The following is a 21141-nucleotide window of genomic DNA, read 5'->3' as shown; positions in this document are numbered from 1 at the left end:
GCGGGGGGGGGGGGGGGATGAAACTTTAGGGTTGTAAGAGGAGAAGTCAATGCGCCTTTTTGGATGCTGATAACGAGGGTATACAGGAGTGAAGGAAGAGACCAGAATTCAGCAGGAGAAAAGACAACATCTCAACGTGGAGGAGGAAGAGGAGGTAACGAGAGCAGTAGTGACCATCGACATGTCAGAGGTCGAAACATCTCTTCCGACGGCAATGAAGCAGATCTGTTCAAACCTCAAGAATGGTCTCTACGCCTTCGTGCAGAAAGAGGGATCGTCAGCAGTCGCCCAGGCGCCTGAGCAGATGGAGGAGACTCGATCTCGTTTCAGCTGGTTGCGCTTTGAAAAGGGCGATGACGGTCAACAGGAGGAGGAGGGCAGGAGGACTCTCTGCTGCAAGCAGACGCTCTCTCCCACCGACAGCTCCTGCGTAGCCTTCGGCAAGAGCACTCCCCCCTGTCATGCTGGGTCTATGTGGGGACGAGGAGGGGCACCGTGTTGTCGTTCAACGTCCAGCAGAGCCCATCTGGTGATCAGCTGAGGGTGGAGCCGCTCGGAGAGATGCTCGCAGAGGCTCAGGGAGGGATGCAGGGCTGCGCAGTGACGGCCATGGCGTGGGATAGCGGTTGCAGTACCCTGGCGTGCCTGTATGCAGGAGGAAAGAGGACCGGGAACTACCTCAAGCTCTGGTCCTTCTCCGGGAGCTGCACGGGAACAGCTCTCCGACCTGCTGGGGAGGAGGCGGAGGGGCATCGAGTGATGGTCCCTGCCCTCTCCGCTGCGCAGGAGGACCTGCATGAGGGAGAGAATGGGGCAGTGTGCTGGAGCGGGGACGGGTACAAGCTGCTTGTTTCAAGAGGGTCCGACGGGTACATCTACGAGCTGTCGCTTGTGCGCCCCTCCTTCAACACGCGGAGTAGGAGCAGTGGAGGAGGAAGCAGAGTCGGATCAGACCGCTCGGTCCTCCAGGGCGAAGATCGCCTGCTTGTTCTGCGCACGGAGATCTCGTCCCTCGCCAAGGGGGCGGAAAGTTACAACGCCGACGATCCTCTGGGGGGGCTGCCGACCTCGCTAGGTGGAGAGGGGTGGTTACACATCCTCCTCCCTGACGCCTACACCGACGAGCGGGGAAGCGTCACTCACGCGGCTATGGACGAGTCCGAGCGCTTCCTCGCCGTGTCTTGCACTCGAGGCTTCTGTGTCTTCGATCGCATCCTGTCGCGCTGGCGGCTGTTCGGCGACGTGCACCAGGTGGGAGGCGTGTGAGGAGGGGGAGGGTGACGTGAGCACGGCAGGAGTACTCGCTGCTGTGTGCTGGGCTCTTGTGGCTCCAGCACTGCATCCTCTTCCTCAACGAGACGCCAGGAGCCGCCACGAGCTCGAGCAGCTCAGAGTCCTCCTATGAGATCCTACTCTTCTCGCGAGAGAGGTAAGAGTTATCTCCTTCTGCTGCTGCTGCTGCTGCTACATCTCTCCTCCTCCGTTCCTCCTTCCCCGCTCTCCCCCCCTCCCTCTCCTCCTTCCTCTCAATGTCCCTCTTCTCGTCCCTCCCCTCCTGCCACTGCCACTGCCGCCGCCGAACGTTGCTATGTCAGGCTCATCACGTCCTTGCAGGCTGGACTTCCTCTCGATCATTCTCCGCATCCCCCTAGACAGAAAGCCGCTGGCTGTTGACTGCCATAAAGATGCGCTCGTGGTCATGGACGAGTCAAGGTTGGTTTCCTCCTCCTCCTCCTCCACCACCACCACCACCTCGCCTCCTCCCCCCCCCCCCCCTCCTCCTTCCTCTTCTGATTCCATTTTCCTTCTCCACTGTGCTCCTTCCTCTTGCCCAATCCTCCACCTTACTCCTTCTCCCTCCCTTCCTCCCCAAGTGCCTCCCAGCTGAGAGGCAGCAGGTGTCTGCACTGGTACCGCGTCAGCGTCAGGGACCATACCCATCCTCTCCTCTCTTCCTTGGGCTCGGGCGGCGCCGGAAGTTTCTGGTCCTTCCTTGGTCTGGAGGAGGACGTGACGGGCAGGACAAGGTCTGCCTCCTTCCACAAGACCAGCAGCAGCAAGCTCAGCTGGGCTGTACACCCCGAGTCCATCTCACTCTTCGACCTCGAGGGCGGCGATGCTCCGGTACCCTCGGACGGGAGGCAGGAGCAGGAGCTGCAGGAGCAGGACCAGGGGACCGGCCGACTTGCCTGCCTCCTCCACTTCGTCAACGGGGATCTGGCGGTAGTGCAGGAGGAGGACAACGTAGAACTGGAGGTGCTGGCCACGGAGGTTGACGATTTTTGGGTCACAAGATCGCGATTGATCCCGTCATGGTACTCCTCCCTGTTCTTCTCCCCATCTCCTCCTCCCTCGCCCTCTTCCCTCCCTACTTTACCTACTTCTCGCCATTCCCTCCTCCCTCCCTTCTACTCTTCGTCCTCGTTTTCTCCTCCACTTGATGCTATCCGCCCCCTCGCCCCCCTCCTTCCTGCTTCTGCTTCAGACCGGCGCTCGCATGCTGCTTCCTCCTTCCGTTCTTCTCACTTTCTCGCAGCTTTCTCGAGCTCTGGCTGGCCACTAAGAGAGGAATCCTCGTCCTCCTCCTGACCTGCGGCAGCGGCGCCTCAGGAAGGATGCGATGGGAGCCCATGCTCAACTTCCTGGGCTCCTCCCCTGTCCTCCCCCTCGGCCTCGACTCCCTTCCTCTCGGGACCTCCCGCTGCTCCACCCACATCATTGCCGCCTCTCCGGTCGTCTCCCGGCTCACACTGGGAGGAGGACGAGCAGGAAGAGCGTCGCTGGCAGCATGCCAGCAGGCCGTCTCGCTAGCTGGGGGGGTGTCCGTTCTCACGCATCCTCTCCTCCACCTCGTCGTCGGCCATGTCCTCGCCAAGTTCGGGGCAGCGGCGGCAGTCAAAACCATCAGCCTTATCTCCCACTCCAAGCACTGGCCCTACTCCGCCGAGCTCCTCCTCTTCCTCGCCCTCGACCGCGAGTCCCAGCGCCGCCCGATCCCGGTCCTCCTCTCTCCTCTCCTCTCTCCTCCTCCTCTCCCTCCTCCTCCTCCTCTCTTCTTCTTCTCCTCCTCCTCCTCCTCCTCTCTTCTTCTCCTCCTCCTCCGCCTCCTTCCCGTCTCTCCTTCCCATCCCCTCTTTCTCCCTCTCTTCTTATCTTCATCCCTCCCCTTCCTCCTCCCCCTCTTCCTCCTCCCCTCTCCTCACTTCTGATCTCCTCGTGTTGTTCTGCTCACACTGACAATTGCGGCAGGGGGTGAAGGTAGCAGACGTACTCTCACTCCTTCGCTCCCTTCCCGTCTATCATGACGCGGTTGCCGGCTGTGCGAGGAAGGTCAAGGACTTGCCTGCTCTCTTACACCTCTGATATCTCCTCCTGCCTGCTCCTTCCCTCTTCCTCCCTCTTCCTCCCTCTTCCTCTCTCTTCCTCCCTCTTCCTCCTTCTGTTGCTGCAGGTGGAAATGAAGCTCTGGCCTTTTCTCTTTCCTGCCGGCAACGATCCCGAGCGTCTGCTCAACGACTGTCTCCCAGCTCGTCCTCGAGTCGCTGGACACTTTCTCGCCATCATCCAGGTACGTTGCCTCCTCTGTTTTCTGCTAATCTACTCCTTATTCATCGCTCCTTATCTCTCTCCTCTTCTTCCTCCCTCCTCCCTCCTCCCTCCTCCCTCCTCCCTCCTCCCTCCTCCCTCCTCTCTCCTCCCTCCTCCCTCCTCCCGCTTTATCTCTCCTTATCTCTCCCTTCTTCTCTCCTCTCACCTCTCCGTCACTTCAGGCGCGGTCTGGTCCAGCAGCAGCTCTACGTCATGGCCATCCTGTACTTCAAGCTTCCTTACACGCTCGCGAGCATCAGCTGACGGCAGAGTTGATCGGTAGGAGGAGGAGGAGGCAGGGGAGGGGCAGAGGGCAGGACATGAAAGGCACGCAGACTTTTTGGAGCGAGCGAAGGAAGCGATCGAGCGGGAAGTGAAGTTCGAGACGAGCAGGTGAAGCGAGACGGAGAGGAGGAGGAGGAGGAGGAATGAAGGCATGATTATTCTTCTCCTAGGAGCGTCGGGATCTTCTTCGGCATGCGCCCTTCCCCTGGACTCGATGCCGTTGGCGATGGGACCACCATGCAGCATCGAGTTCTTTTCTAAGTACCTCTCCTCCTCCTCCTCCTCCTCCTCCTCCTCCTCCTGTTCCTCCTCCTCCTGTTCCTCCTCCTCCTGTTCCTCCTCCTTCTCCGCCGCCGCCTCCGCCTCCGCCTCCGCCTCCTTTTCCTCCCCCTCCTCCTCCTCCTCCTCATGATTCCTCAGGTCGCATCTTGCCAGTCTCTTCGCCACCTCTCAGCTTTACTCCGTCGCGCAGCTTCTCTACCTGGTGACCAGCGACAAGCTCGAGGTAGAGCGAGGAGGAAACGCCAGCTGCTCACCAGCTGATTCTCACCTCACCCAGCTGCTCGTCACCAAGAAGGATGTCCAAGACATGAAGATCGTCTCGGGTGACTTCGCCTCCTCAGTCAGGACTCTTCACAAACAGGTGCCCTACTGCTCCTGCCCTCTTTCAGTCCCTCCGCACCTTCCTCGTCCTGCCTCTCATTCCCCGTCCTCCTCCTCCTCATCATGATCATGATCATCATCATCATCATCATCAACATCATCAAGAACAACATCATCATCGTCATCAACATTATCACCACCATCATCATCAACATCATCATCATGAACAACAACAACATCATCATCATCATCATCATCATCATCATCATCATCATTATCATCATCATCATCATGCTTCCCCCATCACAACTTGATCTGTCTCTTGCTGACGTCTTGATTCAGTTTCTGCTTCCTGTTCCAGCTCTCTCGTCGAGCTTGATTTCGCTCGGGCAGCCCGACAACTCCAAGCAAGGAAGAAGGTGAGGGGTGAAAAGAGAAGGAGGAAGAGAACGAGGAGGAGGAGGAGGAGGAGGAGGAGGAGTAGAAGGAGGAGCATTTTTTCTCTTCGTTTGAGGTTGTCGCAGGTTTCTGGGAGACGGGCGGACATGGAAGTTGCTGTCGCACCTCCTTGAGCGGCTGCAGCAGTGGGAGGTGAGAGACGAGGAAGAGGAGGAGTGAGAGGGAGAAGAAGGGAAGAGGAGGGAAAGGAAGGGGAGAAGGGAGCCGGGAGGAATGAAGTTTGAAGAAAGGAAGGAGGCTGCAGGCAGCAGCAGGCAGCAGGAGGCAGGAGGAGGGAGGCAGGAGGGAGGCGCGTTTCATTTACTATGGCGAGCTTGCAGGTGCTCTCGTGGGCTCTGCCAGTAGCGACGGTCCTACAGGACAGCGAGAGTGTCTCCCTCCTGCTCCGAGCCTGCAGCGAGCGAATGAGAGCAGCGTACAAGATCTCCATGCAGGTGAGGAGAGGAGGGAGGGAGAGGGGGGAGGGGAGGGGAGGGAGAGGAGGAAGGCAGAGCGGGGAGGGGAGAGGAGGGGAGAGGAGGGGAGAGGAGGAAGGGAGAGCGGGGAGGGCAGGGCAGGGCAGGGAGGAAGAGAGCAGTGGACTAGAGGGGCGAGTCGACTGGAGGGTTGCGGCTCGAGATTCACGTGCTAGCAGGAGCTGGCGGTCACCGCCGGGTATCGCGAACTGCTGGAGGACGTGGAAGCGAGGAGAGAAGAGGACAGGAGGGAGACTTCACCTGCAAGTGAGCCGCACTTGAACGGGACAGGCCAAGGGGGATGAGAAGGAGAGAATGAATGAGAGCAGGGAGGAGGAGAGGAGAAGAGAAGGGAGGAGGAGGAGAAGTAGCTTTCACGGAAGCTTTACATATTCAATAACATCGTCCTTATAAGTTACCGCGGAGCTCCTGCTCCCTCTCAATGGCCTCGAAGAGAGCCTGCATGCGGTAAGCATTATGGTGGTGGTGGTGGTGGTGGTGGTGGTGGAGGAGGAGCACCACCACTGGAAACAACGAGGAGCAGGGGGGCAGTAGGGAGGAGAGGAGGAGGTACCTTGAAGTTTCCAACCCCGAAGCCCTCGTGCTTCTGCCGCTGGATGATCTGTGAAGAGTGAGGAGCGAGCGGAGCGGGGGGGGGGGGGGGAAGGAGCGAGAGCGAGAGAGAATGTAGGGGAGGGAGAGGAGCTGTCCTACCTCGAGGAAGAGCGTCGGTCTGTCCTGGATGGGGCGCATGAAGATCTGGAGGAGGTAGCCGGTCTCGTCGAAGTCAACGAGGATGTTGAGGTTGCGGATCACAGAGAGGTCCTCCTTGATCGTGACCCCTGCCTCCTTGAGCCTCCTCTCCAGGTCGTCGTAGTAGGCCGATGGCACCTGCAAGAGCTGTGAGCTCCTCCCCCTACTCTTCCTGCCTCCTCCTCCTGCCTCCTCCTCCTGCTCCTCCTCCTGCTCCTCCTCCTGCTCCTGCCTCCTCCTCCGGCCTCCTCCTGCCTCCTCCCCCTACTCTTCCTGCCTCCTCCTCCTGCCTCCTCCTCCTGCCTCCTCCTCCGTGCTCCTCCTGCCTCCTCCTGCTCCTACCTCCTGCTGCTGCTCCTGCTCTCCCCTACTCTCCCTCCTCTCCCTACCCCGTCTTCACCTTGAGGAACTCGACTCCTCGCTGCTTCAACGTCTTGACCGTGTGAATCACGTCGAAGGTTCGAAGAGCAATGTGCTGCACTCCCGGCCCGTCATAGTACTCCACAAACTCCTGCACATCCTTATCAACTCCCTCCCTCTCCTCTCCTCTCCTCTCCTCTCCTCTCCTCTCCTCTCCTCTCCTCTCCTCTCCTTTTTCCTCCCTCCCTCTCCTCCCTCCCCCTGATCCATCCCTCCATCCATCCCACTTCCATCCTGCTTTCCCATCCTCCCTTCGTCCTCTTGCCTCTTGTCCTCAGCTCCTTTCCACCCTCTCTCCGCTCCCTCCTCTCCTCGCACCTGGATCTGGCTCTTGCGGAGGCCTTGCGCTGGCTCGTTGATGGGCATCTTGATGCTTTCCTCTTCGTCGGTCATCACCACAGACCTCAACGAGCTGTACTCCGTCGTCACTTGCTTGTCGTCCACCGACCAGAAGCGCCGAAAGCCCATGACGTCCGAGTACCTGCCGAACGTGTCATAGCGAATGCGCTGGAGTGTGAGGAGGAGAGGGGAGGAGGAGAGGGGAGGAGAGGTAGTGAGAGCGATTGTGACTTCGAGGCGGATGGTTGGCTTAAAGATGGGAGGTGATCAGGATGAATTGAGGATGAAGGGGATGAAGAGGGATGCAGGAACAACGACTACCATTCGCAAACAGCTTCCATCGCATCATCCGGCTGGTTTCCAACAACGTGATCGATGAACTCGAGCTTCGGGCTAGCCGTGAACTGAAGGCAACGGGTCCAATTAGATCAGACAGCAGCAGCAGCAGCAGCAGCAGCAGCAGCAGCAGCAGCAGCAGCAGCAGCAGCAGCAGCAGCAAGGAGGTTAAGACCTCGGTCAGAGGGTCGACGGTGGAGACTTGACGGAAGCCGGGCAGGAAAGGACCATTGTACCCCCTCTTCTCAACTAGCGTGTGGACTGTGTCACCGTATGTGGCAATGGTGGCAACGATCGCGCTGCCATGCTCGTCGCTGATCTCTCGAGGTTCTGCGATGCTCCTTCCTCCTCTCCTCATGATCTCCTCGTAAGCTGCTCTGCAGTCCTTCACCACAAACGCCACATCCCTCACTCCGTCCCCATGCCGAGAGTGGTGCTGGCTCATAATCTCGTTGCCGGGCGTGAGAGCAGAGCTGAACGCGAACCTGATCGTTCCTTGCTCAACCACATGCGTAGCGACATCTCTGCTTCCTGTCTCCAGCCCTCTGTACGCCACCTCCCGGAAGCCAAACCTAGCCATGAAGTAGCAGGCTGCCTGCTTGGCGTTCCCAACCCACATCTCCACATGATGAAAGCCATCGTACATCCTTCCAACGTCGACGGTCTTCACCTCCTCCTCTGCCATCCTACCTGGCGCTGCTGTCATCACTGCGCTCCTCGGTCTGACCGCACTCCGCCAGGACGCACAACTTCGCGCTGAAAACTGAGGCTGGGTCTTAAGGGGTAGCCTGCCGTAGCCAGGGACGATGTACGCCATGCTCGAGCTCGAGCATAGAAGAAGAACAAACACAGAGGACACCAGATACCTGAGTCGCACCATGCTCTGAAAGAACCGAAGTCAAACGCAAGAAGATCGCAAAACAAACTTTTTGAGCTCAGTCGGCTTCCATGCTCCTCCTCCCTCCTCCTCTATGTGCCTGTCGCTCTTGCTCGCTCTCCTTCTCTCTCCCTTCCTTCCACCATCTTTCCCATTCCACCTCTCCCCTCCCTCCCTCCCTCCCTCCTCCTCCTCGCCCTCTGCCTCCCATGTCGTTGCTTCACTTTCCCTACATTCTTTCTCTTATATGGTCGGCAGGGTGGTGTACCCCTCCTTTTCTCAGGGGTGATTTACGGCTGAAATATAGGGGTACTCTGACCCGAAATCGATATAGGAGGGGGTGGGGTAAGGTGGAAGAAACGTATTGTCAGGGGGTCCTAAAAATCTGATGGAAAATCGGGGGGTACTGGATGGGGAACAGTGGGGTAGGGACAGATTTGAAGGGTGGGGTATAGTCTAGGGGAAATCAGGGGTACTTAGAAGGTATCAGAAGGGGTAGGGTGGTGAGGTGGCATAAAAGTGTGAGGTAGTATCATACGGAAAAGATGGGGGTAGTCAGAGAGAAAATGAGGGGTACTTTGAACATGGGGTGGGTAGAGGAAGGGGGGTGGGGTTATACGGGGCCTGCAAACCATGCAGACAAGTTGTGGGAGGAAAGAAGAGCGGGGAGGGGGAGGAGAGGGAGGGGAGGAAATGAGCGAACTATAGATCATGGATGATCACAACGACCGATGAATGGAATGCAGGTTGAAGTTGGTAGAAACTAGGAAAATGGATCAGGAGGGGAGGGGAAAAGAGTTTTTGATAGAAAGGGCACGAGGGATGGAGATGGTTCGAAGAGATGTATCGGCTATACTTTCCGAGATTGAAGTCAATGTTCAAAACACAAGAGTGAATGCTAAGCTGCAATGTGATTGGCATCCGTTGACTTTATCTTTGAAGATGGCAGATCCAGGAACGTCTGTCATCAACCCCCGTCGAGCGCACTTGCAGGGTGAGTCGGATGACATGATGGAAGGATTTTATGAAGTTGAGGCTGATCTCTCGTTTGAAAAGGCTTTCTCAAGATTGTCTTTCGCCCTTTTCTCGCGCACTGTGACGGTGGAGCGATTTCTGGTTGATGCTTTTTATGTGATTCGTGAAACTAAAGAACTCTTAGACAGATCAGTGAATGCTGTGACTAAGGCCTTGGGGCGAGTTGATCCGCGTGTGTGGGAGGTGAACACTTGTTCCTCGTATTTAAAAGAACTGAACTGCTGTTCAGCTCATCATCAAGCTTGGTATTTCGTTTGGTCTGAGGTGATTGTTCCTTTTTTGTCTGGTTGATTCGGCTTGCTTCATTTACCTTCTTGAGACAGCCTCCTTGCGACCCGCTGGATCATCACCATGTTGGACCCGCAGCACAAACAACGTCAGTCTGCTCAGAGGTCAAGAAAGGAGCTGCTGCGACGCCTTGGGGTGAGGCACGTTCTACATAGTGAGCAAGAGAAGTCACTTGTCTTACCCACTAGAGGGATGATATCAAGACCGACGAGCACGAAGATGTCATCGCGAAGGAAGCTGTCAATCCAGCATCTATTGATGTCACATTCGACGACATCGGAGGTTGAACCAGTCGGATGACTCTTGTCCCCATGCCTGAGTCGTTCCCAAGGTCTTGAGGAGCAGAAGCAGAGGATACGAGAAATCGTTGTTCTCCCTTTCTGCAGGCCTGAACTGTTCACCCGTGGAAAGCTGCTTCGGCCTCCTCGGGTGAATCTTTGGAAGGAGAAAGGAGCGCTGGCTCAGGTTCATGATGCAGGGTGTGCTATTCTATGGCCCTCCGGGGACAGGAAAGACAATGCTGGCAAAAGCCATCGCCAAGGAGACTCGAGCTGTATTTCTGAATGTGAGCTTGTCTACGCTGCAGGTACCCATGCCTTGGTTGTATGTTATTGGATGAGTCATTGTTGGCACACAGGACAAGTGGTTTGGGGAGTCGCAGAAGTTAGTTCGAGCTGTCTTCACCTTAGCTTGGAAGCTGCAGGTACATTCGATCTGTTGTAACATTCAGAATGACTCGTTCGTAAAAGCCCACCATCATTTTTATTGACGAGATAGATTCCTTCCTCCGTGAGAGGAAAGACGGGTAAGCCATATTCTCGTTTTTCGATCAGACTTTCGAGCTGATTTCACTGCTTTGATAGAGAGTATGAAGCAAGCTGGTATTACGATTTGAGAGCATGGAAAGGAGATTGAAAGTTTCTTTAGCAACATGAAGTCTGAATTCATGGCCCTGTGGGATGGACTTTCGACAGAATCATCTGCACAAGTATGAGTCAGATTCAAACTGGCCTACCTGCAATTGTCATTGCAAAGTAGAAATTTCCTAACTCGTGAGTTTACTAGGTTGTTGTCATCGGTGCTACGAATCGGCCATGGGCTATTGACAAAGTGATGTTTCAATTATCGTAGTAGAATCTGACAAGCTACAGGCAATTTTACGTCGTATGCCACGGTCGTTCTTGATCGATGTCCCCGGTGCACAGCAAAGAGAGGTGTGGGCTTGCTTGGAAAGTGTGTATCAGGAATGATTGATTTTGAACATAGGAGATTCTGAGGAAGATCCTTTCCCACGAGGTTACAGAGGAGCTCGACTTCGTCCAACTGTCAAAGGAGACGGAGGTAGATATGCCCTGCTTGTGCTTCTCGGCATCAACGAGTCTGTTCAGGGATATAGTGGAAGCGACCTCAAAGAACTTTGCCGTGCAGCTTTGTTGGCCCCGGTGAGACCGGATGGTGACAATGGATGTGATGATAAGGAAAATGCTCTGAGGCGAAAGAGGCGGAGGCGGAGATGGTAGCAGGGGAGGGGGAGAACAGGACATGATGATCATCATGTTTTCTTTTCGAAAAGACAGGAAGAGGAAGGATGGATGGCGGTTGTTGATTGGTTATGCAGGTGCAAGAGCTGATCGAACAGGAGAGCAGATCTGAGAAGCGACACTGCTCAAATGATCTCAGGCCTCTCAAGATGGATGATATCATCAAGGCTAAGACGATGGCAAGTTCCCATCTACTGTGCACTTTCCCCTTCTGAAATCAAAAGCAGGTCACCCCCACGGGAGAGAGTGCAAACGATTACCTTATGAGGTGTACAGGGATGAGTGCAGATGAATTTGCAAAGTTGTTGAATATCAATCACCAGAGCTGAGATCAAATGTTTTTTCGTAAACGGACTTAGAAAGCCTTGTTTTGACTATCTTCATATAGCACGAAAAGCTAACGGTGCAAACCGATGGCTGGAACAATTGCTTGTCAATTGTACGAGAAAGGATCACCGTCGTCCTGTCCCTTAACAAACCTGATTGCAAGTTGAGAAAAGTCTAACCAAAAAAGAAAGGCAAAGTATCAACTTTAACTTCTGTCTTTTAGATGCAGATGGAGAGTCGCATGGCCTCTGCTTGGTAGAGCTTCGGGTTCTTTTCGATTTGGAGTTACAGTTGTTCGTCGGCTTGTAGCTAATGTGAGCAGATGAAGATTGAAAGGAGGCCCAACCTTATCTTTTCCTGGTATCCCCTTAGTGGTCAAGTTCTCATTCTGGCTAGCACTCCGTTCCGGGGCAACTGCGATGGGAAGTAAGCGATTTGTTTCTCGAGTAGTATCAAAAATGTCCACCGTACGGGAAGCCCGTCCTGATATTCTGGACATTGATTTGAGCTTCAAGATTCTTGATTTCATCTCGCAATTTTGCCTTTTCTCTTTCGCTCTCTTGCAGTTTTTCTCTGAGCTCGCCGAGTCTCTGTTGTAAACATGCCTCGGAAATCGTGCTGCAACAAGTTGAGGTTGGTTCTGCTTTACACCAGTACAATGGCATGCCTGGAGTTGCTGCTTCTCGACAACGAAATTGAGAATAATCTTTCTTCGTATTCTGATCTTAGCTTCGCTTGCTCCTTGGCATGTTTTTCTTGTGCTTGTTTCATCTGCAGAATCATCACTCATGTTGAAGGCCAACGCTATTAAAAATATAACATTCAGCTCGTAAGAATCAGATGCTTTGTTGATTTTTTTCTGCCATTCTGTATCTTTTTGAAAAGTTAAGGTTTCCTTCTCCTTTTCATGCTTGCTTTTGAGATCGTCGATCTGATCACAAAGAGCAAAATTACCTCGTACAAATCAAGAGCACAGTTGAATACCTCTGCTTCTTGCTCTTCTAATTTCCTATTCAGTATCGACCATTGATTCGCTGATTGTATCAGCTGTTTGTTGACTTCTGCATTCTGGTTGCTCAAACGTTCGATCTCTTTCAATCCCAGCTTGAGTTTTGAAGCGACGATTGACAATTGCTTTCTGAGTTGTGCATTCTCCCTCACAGTGACCTGGTGTCTTTGTTCGTCGAGATTGCTCTTCTTCACAACAAGTCTGTGTTGCTCTTGCTTTCTTACTAGCTCTGTGTACGAATCTTCCATGCGGTCTAGGAGCTCCATGGCGGCTTGCAGCGCATCCTCCGCCATTGCCCGCCAACAAGAAAGTTTGTGGAGAATGACCCCTACCCCTATTTGGACCACTACTGTGTGAGGTGGGTAGTAGACTCGCCCGTTGCATCGGTTATTATAGAAACGAATCGTTTCTTGCGCAATGCGGCCGCACGTGCCATGCTCAGAGCTCTGCGGGGGAAGGGGGAGGGAGAGGGAGAAGAGGACGAGGACGAGGAGAGGGAAGGAGAGAGGAGAGAGAGGAGAAGAGGGGGGACGGAGAAGAGAGAATCAGATGGTGGAGTGTAGATAGAGGTGAACATTTGTGGTGGGCCTGGAAGCCGGAGAAAATGGTGTGTTGAGATTGGGTCGAGTGGCTCCTGGTTCATCGTTTGTTCCTATTCTCACTGAGATGGTTTTGCTATCCCATCATAATGATTTTTCTTTGTTGCTCTCGCTCGTGTCCTGATTCTTGCCCCGCAGGCTTGCAGGATGGGGAAAAGACAACGAGGAGGCAAGGGCGGAAGGGGCGGCAGGGGGGGCGGCAGGGGCGGCAGGGGTGGCAAGAGACAGAAGAGAGAAGGTTTCGATGACAGAAACTCTTGGCCTGAGCTGGAGAAGCAGAACAAGAGCATGGAGGACTACTACAAGGTGCAGAACATTGTGCCGGAGTCCGAATGGGAAGACTTCCTCAAGGCATGCCGCGACACGCTGCCGACAACTTTCCGCATCTCCCCCGTCTGCACCTTTGCCGACGAGATCAGAGAGCAGCTCAAGTCTCGCTTCACCGACCTGCACGTCGAGGACGTGGAGATGGACGAAGACGACGAGAGGCTGCAGCCTCCAAAGCTGATCCCCTGGTACCCGCAGGAGCTGGCATGGCAAATGTCCATCAGCAAGAAGGCCATCAAGCGCACGGCTGTGCTGGAGCGCTTCCACAAGTACCTCATCGCTGAGACCGAGACCGGGAACCTGACGAGGCAGGAGGCTGTGAGCATGATCCCTCCTCTGCTCATGGATGTGAAGCCCCACCACCGTGTGCTCGACATGTGTGCGGCTCCTGGGTCCAAGACCTCCCAGCTCCTCGAGTTCGTGCATGCTCAGTGCGGGGCGAATGGAGTGCCCAAGGGGATCGTGATAGCCAACGATGCGGATCTTGACAGGTGCTCCATGTTGATCCACCAGATGAAGCGCATCAACAGCCCGTCGCTCCTCGTCATGAACCATGAGGCGCAGAAGATCCCGATGCTGTGGGCCAAGTCGGAGGACGGGAAAAAAGTCCCGCTGAGGTACGACAGAGTCCTCGCCGACGTGCCCTGCACAGGAGATGGGACGATGAGGAAGAACGTGGACGTGTGGAGGAAGTGGACTCCCGCACAGGCTATGGGGCTGCACAAGACCCAGCTGCAGATCTGCACGCGTGCGGTGGAGCTCTGCGAGGCAGGAGGGATCGTGGTGTACTCGACCTGCTCCATGAATCCGATCGAGAACGAGGCGGTGGTCTCTGCTGTCCTGAAGCGCTTCAAGAACTGTCTGGAGCTGGAGGATGTGTCCCACGAGCTCCCGGGTGAGGCTCGTTGAGCTGCGACGAGGGAGGAGGAGGGAGGAAGAGAGAGGAGGCGATGAGGAGGAGGATGCGAGTGGAGGAAGAGATGGAGATGGCAGGGTTTGTCAGGGTGGTCGTGATAGAGATAGGAGAGGGGCAGGAGGAGGATGGGAATTGTATGGATGGTGACGAGGGGGAGGGGGGAGAAGGAATTTCTTTGTGGTGGAGGCAATGAAGAGGGGAACGGTTAAAAAAGGGGAGAGAAAGGATATTGATATTAAGATTCTTGTGCAGAGCTGAAGAGGCGTCCTGGACTTCTTACCTGGAAGGTGAAGGATCGCAAGGAAGAGAACAAATGGTCTTCAACTCCCTTCTACTTCTCGTCAACCCTCTCCTAGTTCTCGCATCCTTCCTCCTCTTCCTTGTGTGTCCTTCTTTCCACTGCCTTCCATCTCCCTGTTCTCCTTCTCTCCGTTCCTCTCCTCCCCCTCCTTCCCTCCTCGTCCTCCCTTCATCGTCTTCACAGGTATAACCTGGAGGACGTTCCTCCCAACCTCAAGTCGGTCTTCCCCGAGTCCATGTTCCCTCCTGCGGACGCAGCAGACCTGCACCTGGAGGTAGTACCCGTTGCCTCTCCTCCCTCCTCCTGACTTACCTGCCAGAGGTGCATGCGCGTTCTCCCGCACGACCAGAACACAGGAGCTTTCTTCATCTGCAAGCTGAGGAAAACCGCTGACCACATGGCGCCGAGCAAGCAGAAGGAGGTGGAGAGCGTGTCAGTGTCGGAGGATACAAGTGAGAGGGAGGTCGACTGCGAGGCTTTGCTCTGATGAGACTTAACAGAGACGACTGGGACTGCAGGCGAAGTGAAGGAGGTGAAGGTGAGGGAGGAGGAGGAGGAGGAGGAGGGTTGGAGGAACAAGCTTCGTTGTGATGCTCCTGCAAACAGCAAGAAGGGAAGGAGAGCGAGGCGACCGAAGTCAAGTCAGAGAACAACGGAGGAGAGGAGGCGAAGGATCAGCCAGAGCAGAGTGAGACAAACGACCTGCCTGAGTGAGGGGAGATGACGACTTGTGAAGAAGAAGCAGAGAAAGACAAAGCTGCGGAGAAGCCCAAGAAGAAAGGTAGAGCATCTTGGCGAGAAGAGTTGAGATGTGAAACTTTGACATGCGGGCAACAGGAAAGTATGAGATCCTTGTTCCTATCAAGGACAACAATCTCGTCAACTCCATCTGCGAGTTCTACGGCATCAAAGAAGACTTTCCAGCTGATCAGGTGCAGTAGAAGGTAACCCTCTCCCGCTCCATCTGACCGCCCCCCAGCTCTTCAGCAGCTCAGAGACAGGAAACAAGGTCTACTTCGTCTCTGCGGAGGTCAAACAGGTCGTCTCCTCTCCCCTTCCTCCCCTCGCACGCTCCTGACACCTCATCAGATGCTGGGCGCCGACATCAGGGGACAGCTCCACACGGTGAGCAAGCTCAGGTTACCTTCCACTCTCCTCACCCTCCTCGTCCTCAGGTGCATGCGGGGGTCAAGATGTTCGAGAGGAACTCAGCCAAGGTGGGAGGTGGTGAAAGTTGCTCCCGCGGGACTGAGCCAGGGGCAGGGGAACATCTTCGAGTACAGGTTGAGGCAGGAGGGCGTTCCTTTCCTCATGCCCTACATGTCCAAGCGCGTCTTGAACGTTGACAAGTAAGTTGAGGGGACAGCTAAGGCGGAAGAAGAGGGGAGGAGGATGAGTGGGGAGGAAGAGAGGAGACGGGGGGGAGAAAGTGAGGAGGAGAGGGAGGGGAGAAAGCTGACAAGAGAGAAGGAGAATGACAATCAGGGAGGCAGAAACAGTGAAGGAGAATAGAGTCTGCCGTCCTGCGGGAGGGAGAGGAACGCTGCTGATGGAGGATGGCAGGGAGGATTTCTCTGTGTTCCTCAAGAAAGGCTGCATGCTCATGGCAGACCTCCAAACTCCCGGGGCGAAGGAGAAGATGGAGGGGATGCAGGGCGGATGCGTCCTGCTCGTGCTCAACTCGGAGCAGTACACGGGGAGCAACACTGTCTTCATGGCGGTGAGAGAGGAGGAGGAGGAGGAGGGGAGGAGAGAGGAGGAGGAGGAGAAAGGAGGAGGGGAGAGGAGAATATGAGAAGAGAGGAGAATGGGGGAGAGAGAAGGAAGAAGAGAAGAAGAGGGAGGAAGAAGAGGGTGGAGGAGGAGAGAGGTAGAAACTAAAGATGCGTTTGCAGGGTTGGCGAGGAACCCATCAGATCACTTTATTCGTCTCCAAGTATGAGCTGCAGGTGAGGAGGACAGGCCCAGCTGCAGCTGCAGCTGACTCTCTACAGGCCCTGTCGAACAAGATCCTCGGAACCACCAGCAGCAAGGACGAGGAGAAGAAGGACGTGAAGGAGGAGAAGAAGGGCGTGAAGGAGGAGAAGAAGGACGTGAAGAAGGAGAACAAGGACGTGAAGGAGGAGAAGAAGGGCGTGAAGGAGGAGAACAAGGACGTGAAGGAGGAGAACAAGGACGTGAAGGAGGAGAACAAGGACGTGAAGGAGGAATTCAAGGTTGGGATCAAGCAAGAGAAGGGAGAGGAGGAGAAGAATGTGAGAACCCCTACCGCTACTGCCTTCCCTTTCCCCTCCAGCCCTTCCTCCTTTCTTCCCTCGAACTTCTATCGCTGAGCACTGTTGCACAGGAGACGGCTGCCGCCGCTGCTGTTCCTGATGGCTCTACCTGAAGCAGCAGCCCGACATAGCCGTGGCTCTGCCGTCATTTCCCCTTTGCGAGAGGTGTTGTAATACAATCAACCTAATACAACGTGAAAGCAACGATGAGGATGAAAGATCTGCCTCAATCGACCTTTCCTGTTGCCTCCTCCTGCTCTCCTCCACTCTATCTCCGTTCTCCCACCTCTCCCTCCCTCTCCCTCCCTCTCCCTCCCTCTCCCTCCCTCTCCCTCCCTCTCCCTCCCTCTCCCCCATCCTCCTCCCGCCCTCTACTGCTCCCTCCAGCTGTCATGCCGAGTCACAAGGACGCTAATAGACTCAGTGGGGTGTCCTATTTTCATGGGGTCATAAAGTGTGGAAATGGGGGTGGGGGTAGTGGCAAGAGAGGGCATGCTGGCATGTCATATGAAGGGCAGAGGACGAGGAGGAGGAAGAGCAGGAGGAGTAGGAGGGCAGCAGCAGGGCAGCAGGGCAGAAGGGCAGCAGGGCAGGGGCAGGAGAGCAGGAGCAGGAGAGCAGGAGCAGGAGAGCAGGAGCAGGAGCAGGAGAGCAGGACCAGGACCAGGACCAGGACCAGGACCAGGACCAGAAAGAACAGCAGGACCAGGAGCAGCAGCGAGCATGTCAGTCGTAATGATAGGGAGGGAGCAGCAGTGGCAAAAGCAGTAGCACTTGGTTCCAGAGAGGGTGCGGGAGACAGGAAGACAAAGGGTATGCGAGGAAGGAAAGGAGGAGAAGGCAGCGGTGCTGGTGAGGGTGGAAGATAGGTGGGGGAGGGAAGTTATCTCTTCCCCACTAGAGGAGGAGTAAGAGCCAATCTTCGGTGAAGGGGAAATAATCAGCTGACGTTCACCTGACATGGGTGGTGAACAGGAGGACGAGGAGCGAGGAGGAGGAGGGAGAGGAGGAGGACCTCTTCATCAACCCACCATGGTCGAGAGCGATCGCAGACGAGGTTCGCGCGGCGCCGCATGCCCAGTGTGCAGACTGACCCTGTCGCGTAGACGCCAACAGCAGCGCTGAGGGCAGCAACTGGAGCAGGACGGAGAAGCAATTCATCCTCGTGGTTCTTCCCGCCATATCTTTCGGCAATCGGAGCTGACGCTGCTGGACAGATCGCCGTCGTCCTTCTCTACCACTTCAACGTGTTCTCCTTCGTGCACAGGCAGGATATGGGCAGGTCGGCAAGCAGCGAGATGCTGGCCGACCTACCACAGGACGACCTCTCCGCAGACAAGTGGGACATGAGGAGAGCAGGAGGAGGGAGTAACTCGTCCGGTGCAGGAGCAGCGACGGGGAGGCGAAGGACCCGCAGGAACTGCAGGTGCGCATGCGACATGTTCACCCTCGTTTTCAACCCTCTTCCTAACCCTCCTCCCTCCTCCCTCCTCCTGACCGTCCTCCCTTCTCCTGACCTTCCTCCCTCTTGCTGGCTCGCTGGCTCTCCTCCTCCTCTTCTGTCTTGCCCCCCCCTCTCCCGCTTTCCTATCTTCTTCCTCCTCCTGCTCTTCCACCACCACCACCACCACCTCCTCCTCCTCCTCCTCCTCCTCCTCCTCCTCCTTCTTTTCCTCCTCCTCCTCCTCACACCTTTTCCAGATCACGATGGAAGGGAGAGACTGGGTGGCCAACATGGATCCCGACAGCATCAAGTGACTCGTGACGCTGCTGCTTGTGAGCTGACGGGCCTGGCAGGTGCTCAAACCTTGACTCCATCATCAAGCTTCGAGGAGACGCGCGGCCCGATGAGAAGGAGCTGTTTGAGCGCCTCAGGTCCCATGCTCCTCCTTCCGCTGTCCTTCGCTGTCCTCCCTTCCTACCTCCCCCACCCCTCTCCACATCCATGTCCTTTCCCTCTCCCTGCTACCGACTCTCCCTCCCTCCTCCCTCTCATCGTCCGCCTCTATCTGATCGCATCCCTCAGGTGCGAGAAGCGACTAGCCGACCAGTACGCGAGGTGGAAGGAGCACTCGAAGAAGACCAAGAAGCGATGCGAGGCCATGCGTGCGGACGCGGGCATCGAAGTCGGTGTGGACTGGGGGCAAGCGAGCTCGTCGGTCAAGAAACAGTGAGTTGGTGGTGATGGTGGTGACGATAATGATGGAGATGATGATGATGATGATGATGATGATGATGATGACTACGAAGACGACGATGACGATGATGATGATGATGATGATGATGATGATGATGATGATGATGATGATAGAAAGGAGGAGGAGGATCGGGTAAGGAGCTTACGGCGTATCAGGTGGAAGTCTCTCAACTGCGACTGCCACTACCCGGCAGGATGGAACGACCAGTGCCTGCAAGGGACGCCGCCAGCAGTTCACAATACAACCACAGCAGCAGGCGTGGAAGCTGCCGTTGCTGCTCGAGCACCGGGGGAGAAGATGAAGCAAATTGCTGGTCAGTCTTGTAGGAGCAGAAGAGAGAGTTAGGCGAGTTGGGAGCAGGAGCAGAGGAGGCAGGAGCAGACTGGAAAGAAGAAAACGAGGAGTGGGGAGGACAAGGACAGGGACGAAGAGGACGAGGACGAGGACGAGGACGAGGAGAAGGAGTGACGAGGATTTTTATGCTGATTGGTTCGCAACAGGCTTGTCTCAGCCCATCATCGCCATCATCCTCGGATCGACTTCCCGCGGGTATCGCTGGGATTCGCTCGAGGAGTCGCCGCTGGTGATGGTGCTGCTTTCCTCGCTGCTGCGGACGCTGGAGCAAGGCTTCGAGTACCGGATGTACGTCGGGTTTGACGCAGGCGACTTGTTCTACGATGATGAAAAGAGGAGGGAGGAGCTGACGCAGTGGTTCGAGAAGCACGTCTCCTCCCCCGCCAAGGACAAGGGCATCACCGCCCGATTCGCCTCCGTCCGTTTCCTCAACGTCCTGCGCAAGCCCGGACCCATCTTCAACTTCCTCGCGGCCGCAGCGTTCGAGGACGGGGCTGACTTCGTCTACCGCATCAACGACGACACCGAGTTCCGCACCCTGTGGGCCGGGGCCTTCGTGTCCTCGCTCGCTGCCTTCGACCCTCCGTTCCTCGGAGTTGTCGGGCCGACGTGCGAGGACGGGAACAGGAAGATCCTAACGCACGACTTCGTTCACAGGACGCACTCGTACATCTTTCAGACCTACTACCCCGTCGTCCTCTCCGACTGGTGGATGGACGACTGGATCTCCAAGGTCTACCCCCGCAGCAACACCGGCAGGCACGCCATGGTAGTGGTGACCCATCACACGTGGATGACCGGGGGGGGCAACCCGGTGAGGTACCAGGTGGACTACTCGCACGAGCCGTTCCTGAAGCAGGAGGTGAAGAAGGGGACGGAGCTGATCGGAGCGTTCAAGGCGCGAGCATGCAAGCACAGCACCTGCGCCTACCCCGACGGGCACCTGACGCCAGGGTGGACTGGGAAGTACGACCAGGAGAAGCAGACGACGATGAAGAGCATCTTCGACGTGGACTGGGAGGAGAAGTGGAGGAGCGCGGAGTGGAACAGCTCGAGCTACTACCGGAGTGACGACGATTCTTCCTCCTCCTCCTCCTCCTCCTCCTCCTCCTCCTCCTCCCCCTACACCTCGTTTGACGAAGATCGATGGGACAGGGGAGAGTGGATGGAAGACATCGACGAGGACGCGCAGCTGGACATGGAGGAGTCAGGGACCAAGAAAGGCGTCAAACTTCCTCGCACGGTGCCTCGCTATGCGACCATGAGCCGCGAGGACAAGGACGACGCCAAGACCAACCGCATGCAGCAGCGGCTGCTGGTCCTGCAGGAGCGAGCCAAGGAGCAGATGCACGATGTGTACGTGCCTCGCACTAGAGGAGGAGGAGGAGGAGGAGGAGAGGGGAGGAGAGGGGCAGGGTCCAGTCTCAAGGACGAGCTGCAGCGGTTGACGCAGAAGTACAAGGCGAGGCTGGAGGCGCGAGCGAGCGAGAGGAAGAGGAAGGCGGAGGCGCTGCTGGCCAGTAACGACATGCCCATCTCCCACTTCTCCCTCAACAAGGCGCTCGAGCTCTGGGCGAGCGGCAAGGTGGGCAAGCGCAAGTCGCGGGGAGGCGAGAGAACGTCGGAGTATGAGGGCATGCAGGCGAAGCAGCAGGCGACGGCACAGGCGCAAAAGGTGCTGAGAGACTCGTACGAGATTGGGGCAGAAGAGCAGGAGGAGGAGGAGCGAGACAAGGTAGAGGATCAGCCGTCCGGCACTGTGAGCCTCCTCACTCGTAGGAGGAAACGATCCTCCTCCTCCTCCTCCTCCTCCTCCTCCTCTTCCTCCCCTTCGTCTTCCTCCTCACGAGTGGAG

At 56.1% G+C, this 21141-nt stretch overlaps 7 protein-coding genes across 7 annotated transcripts; 5 read left to right on the top strand and 2 right to left on the bottom strand.

Moving 5' to 3' along the window:
• Window positions 1-181: 181 nt before the first annotated feature.
• GUITHDRAFT_121275 (hypothetical protein) lies at window positions 182-2563 on the top strand (the record flags this gene model as incomplete). Its single annotated transcript, XM_005819489.1, has 6 exons — window positions 182-359; window positions 404-1251; window positions 1296-1429; window positions 1615-1713; window positions 1899-2286; window positions 2537-2563. 6 exons carry the CDS (start codon window positions 182-184, stop codon window positions 2561-2563), a joined length of 1674 nt encoding a protein of 557 aa, XP_005819546.1.
• Window positions 2564-3457: 894 nt separating this feature from the next.
• Window positions 3458-5094, top strand: GUITHDRAFT_121274 (hypothetical protein; the record flags this gene model as incomplete). Its single annotated transcript, XM_005819488.1, has 7 exons — window positions 3458-3568; window positions 3771-3867; window positions 3924-3981; window positions 4294-4378; window positions 4433-4516; window positions 4819-4895; window positions 5001-5094. 7 exons carry the CDS (start codon window positions 3458-3460, stop codon window positions 5092-5094), a joined length of 606 nt encoding a protein of 201 aa, XP_005819545.1.
• Window positions 5095-5798: 704 nt separating this feature from the next.
• Window positions 5799-7884, bottom strand: GUITHDRAFT_158976 (hypothetical protein; the record flags this gene model as incomplete). The annotated part of the gene is made up of 7 exons (XM_005819487.1): window positions 5799-5849; window positions 5965-6012; window positions 6105-6281; window positions 6544-6654; window positions 6882-7044; window positions 7224-7306; window positions 7414-7884. The coding sequence occupies 7 exons, from the start codon at window positions 7882-7884 to the stop codon at window positions 5799-5801; spliced, it is 1104 nt and encodes a 367-aa protein (XP_005819544.1).
• Window positions 7885-9054: 1170 nt separating this feature from the next.
• Window positions 9055-11343, top strand: GUITHDRAFT_91001 (hypothetical protein; the record flags this gene model as incomplete). Its single annotated transcript, XM_005819486.1, has 18 exons — window positions 9055-9109; window positions 9172-9231; window positions 9275-9333; window positions 9380-9414; window positions 9474-9573; window positions 9627-9720; window positions 9770-9867; window positions 9917-10024; window positions 10076-10141; window positions 10188-10243; window positions 10302-10319; window positions 10366-10426; window positions 10504-10548; window positions 10590-10652; window positions 10705-10779; window positions 10827-10880; window positions 11057-11158; window positions 11207-11343. The coding sequence occupies 18 exons, from the start codon at window positions 9058-9060 to the stop codon at window positions 11306-11308; spliced, it is 1248 nt and encodes a 415-aa protein (XP_005819543.1). The 3' UTR covers window positions 11309-11343.
• Window positions 11344-11525: 182 nt separating this feature from the next.
• GUITHDRAFT_121271 (hypothetical protein) lies at window positions 11526-12608 on the bottom strand (the record flags this gene model as incomplete). The annotated part of the gene is made up of 4 exons (XM_005819485.1): window positions 11526-11576; window positions 11653-11720; window positions 11778-12237; window positions 12291-12608. The coding sequence occupies 4 exons, from the start codon at window positions 12606-12608 to the stop codon at window positions 11526-11528; spliced, it is 897 nt and encodes a 298-aa protein (XP_005819542.1).
• A 453-nt stretch (window positions 12609-13061) lies between these two features.
• GUITHDRAFT_82201 (hypothetical protein) lies at window positions 13062-14945 on the top strand (the record flags this gene model as incomplete). The annotated part of the gene is made up of 4 exons (XM_005819484.1): window positions 13062-14136; window positions 14410-14497; window positions 14642-14732; window positions 14778-14945. 4 exons carry the CDS (start codon window positions 13062-13064, stop codon window positions 14943-14945), a joined length of 1422 nt encoding a protein of 473 aa, XP_005819541.1.
• A 4492-nt stretch (window positions 14946-19437) lies between these two features.
• GUITHDRAFT_46116 (hypothetical protein) lies at window positions 19438-20124 on the top strand (the record flags this gene model as incomplete). The annotated part of the gene is made up of 1 exon (XM_005819483.1): window positions 19438-20124. A coding segment is annotated over one exon (687 nt), but the record flags the coding sequence as incomplete, so codon positions are not given.
• Window positions 20125-21141: the final 1017 nt, after the last annotated feature.

This window comes from Guillardia theta, assembly GCF_000315625.1.
Source record: "Guillardia theta CCMP2712 unplaced genomic scaffold GUITHscaffold_221, whole genome shotgun sequence".
Classification (NCBI taxonomy): Eukaryota; class Cryptophyceae; order Pyrenomonadales; family Geminigeraceae; genus Guillardia; species Guillardia theta.
Note: the sequence above shows the minus strand (reverse complement) of the source record. Positions and strands in the feature narration are given on the sequence as shown.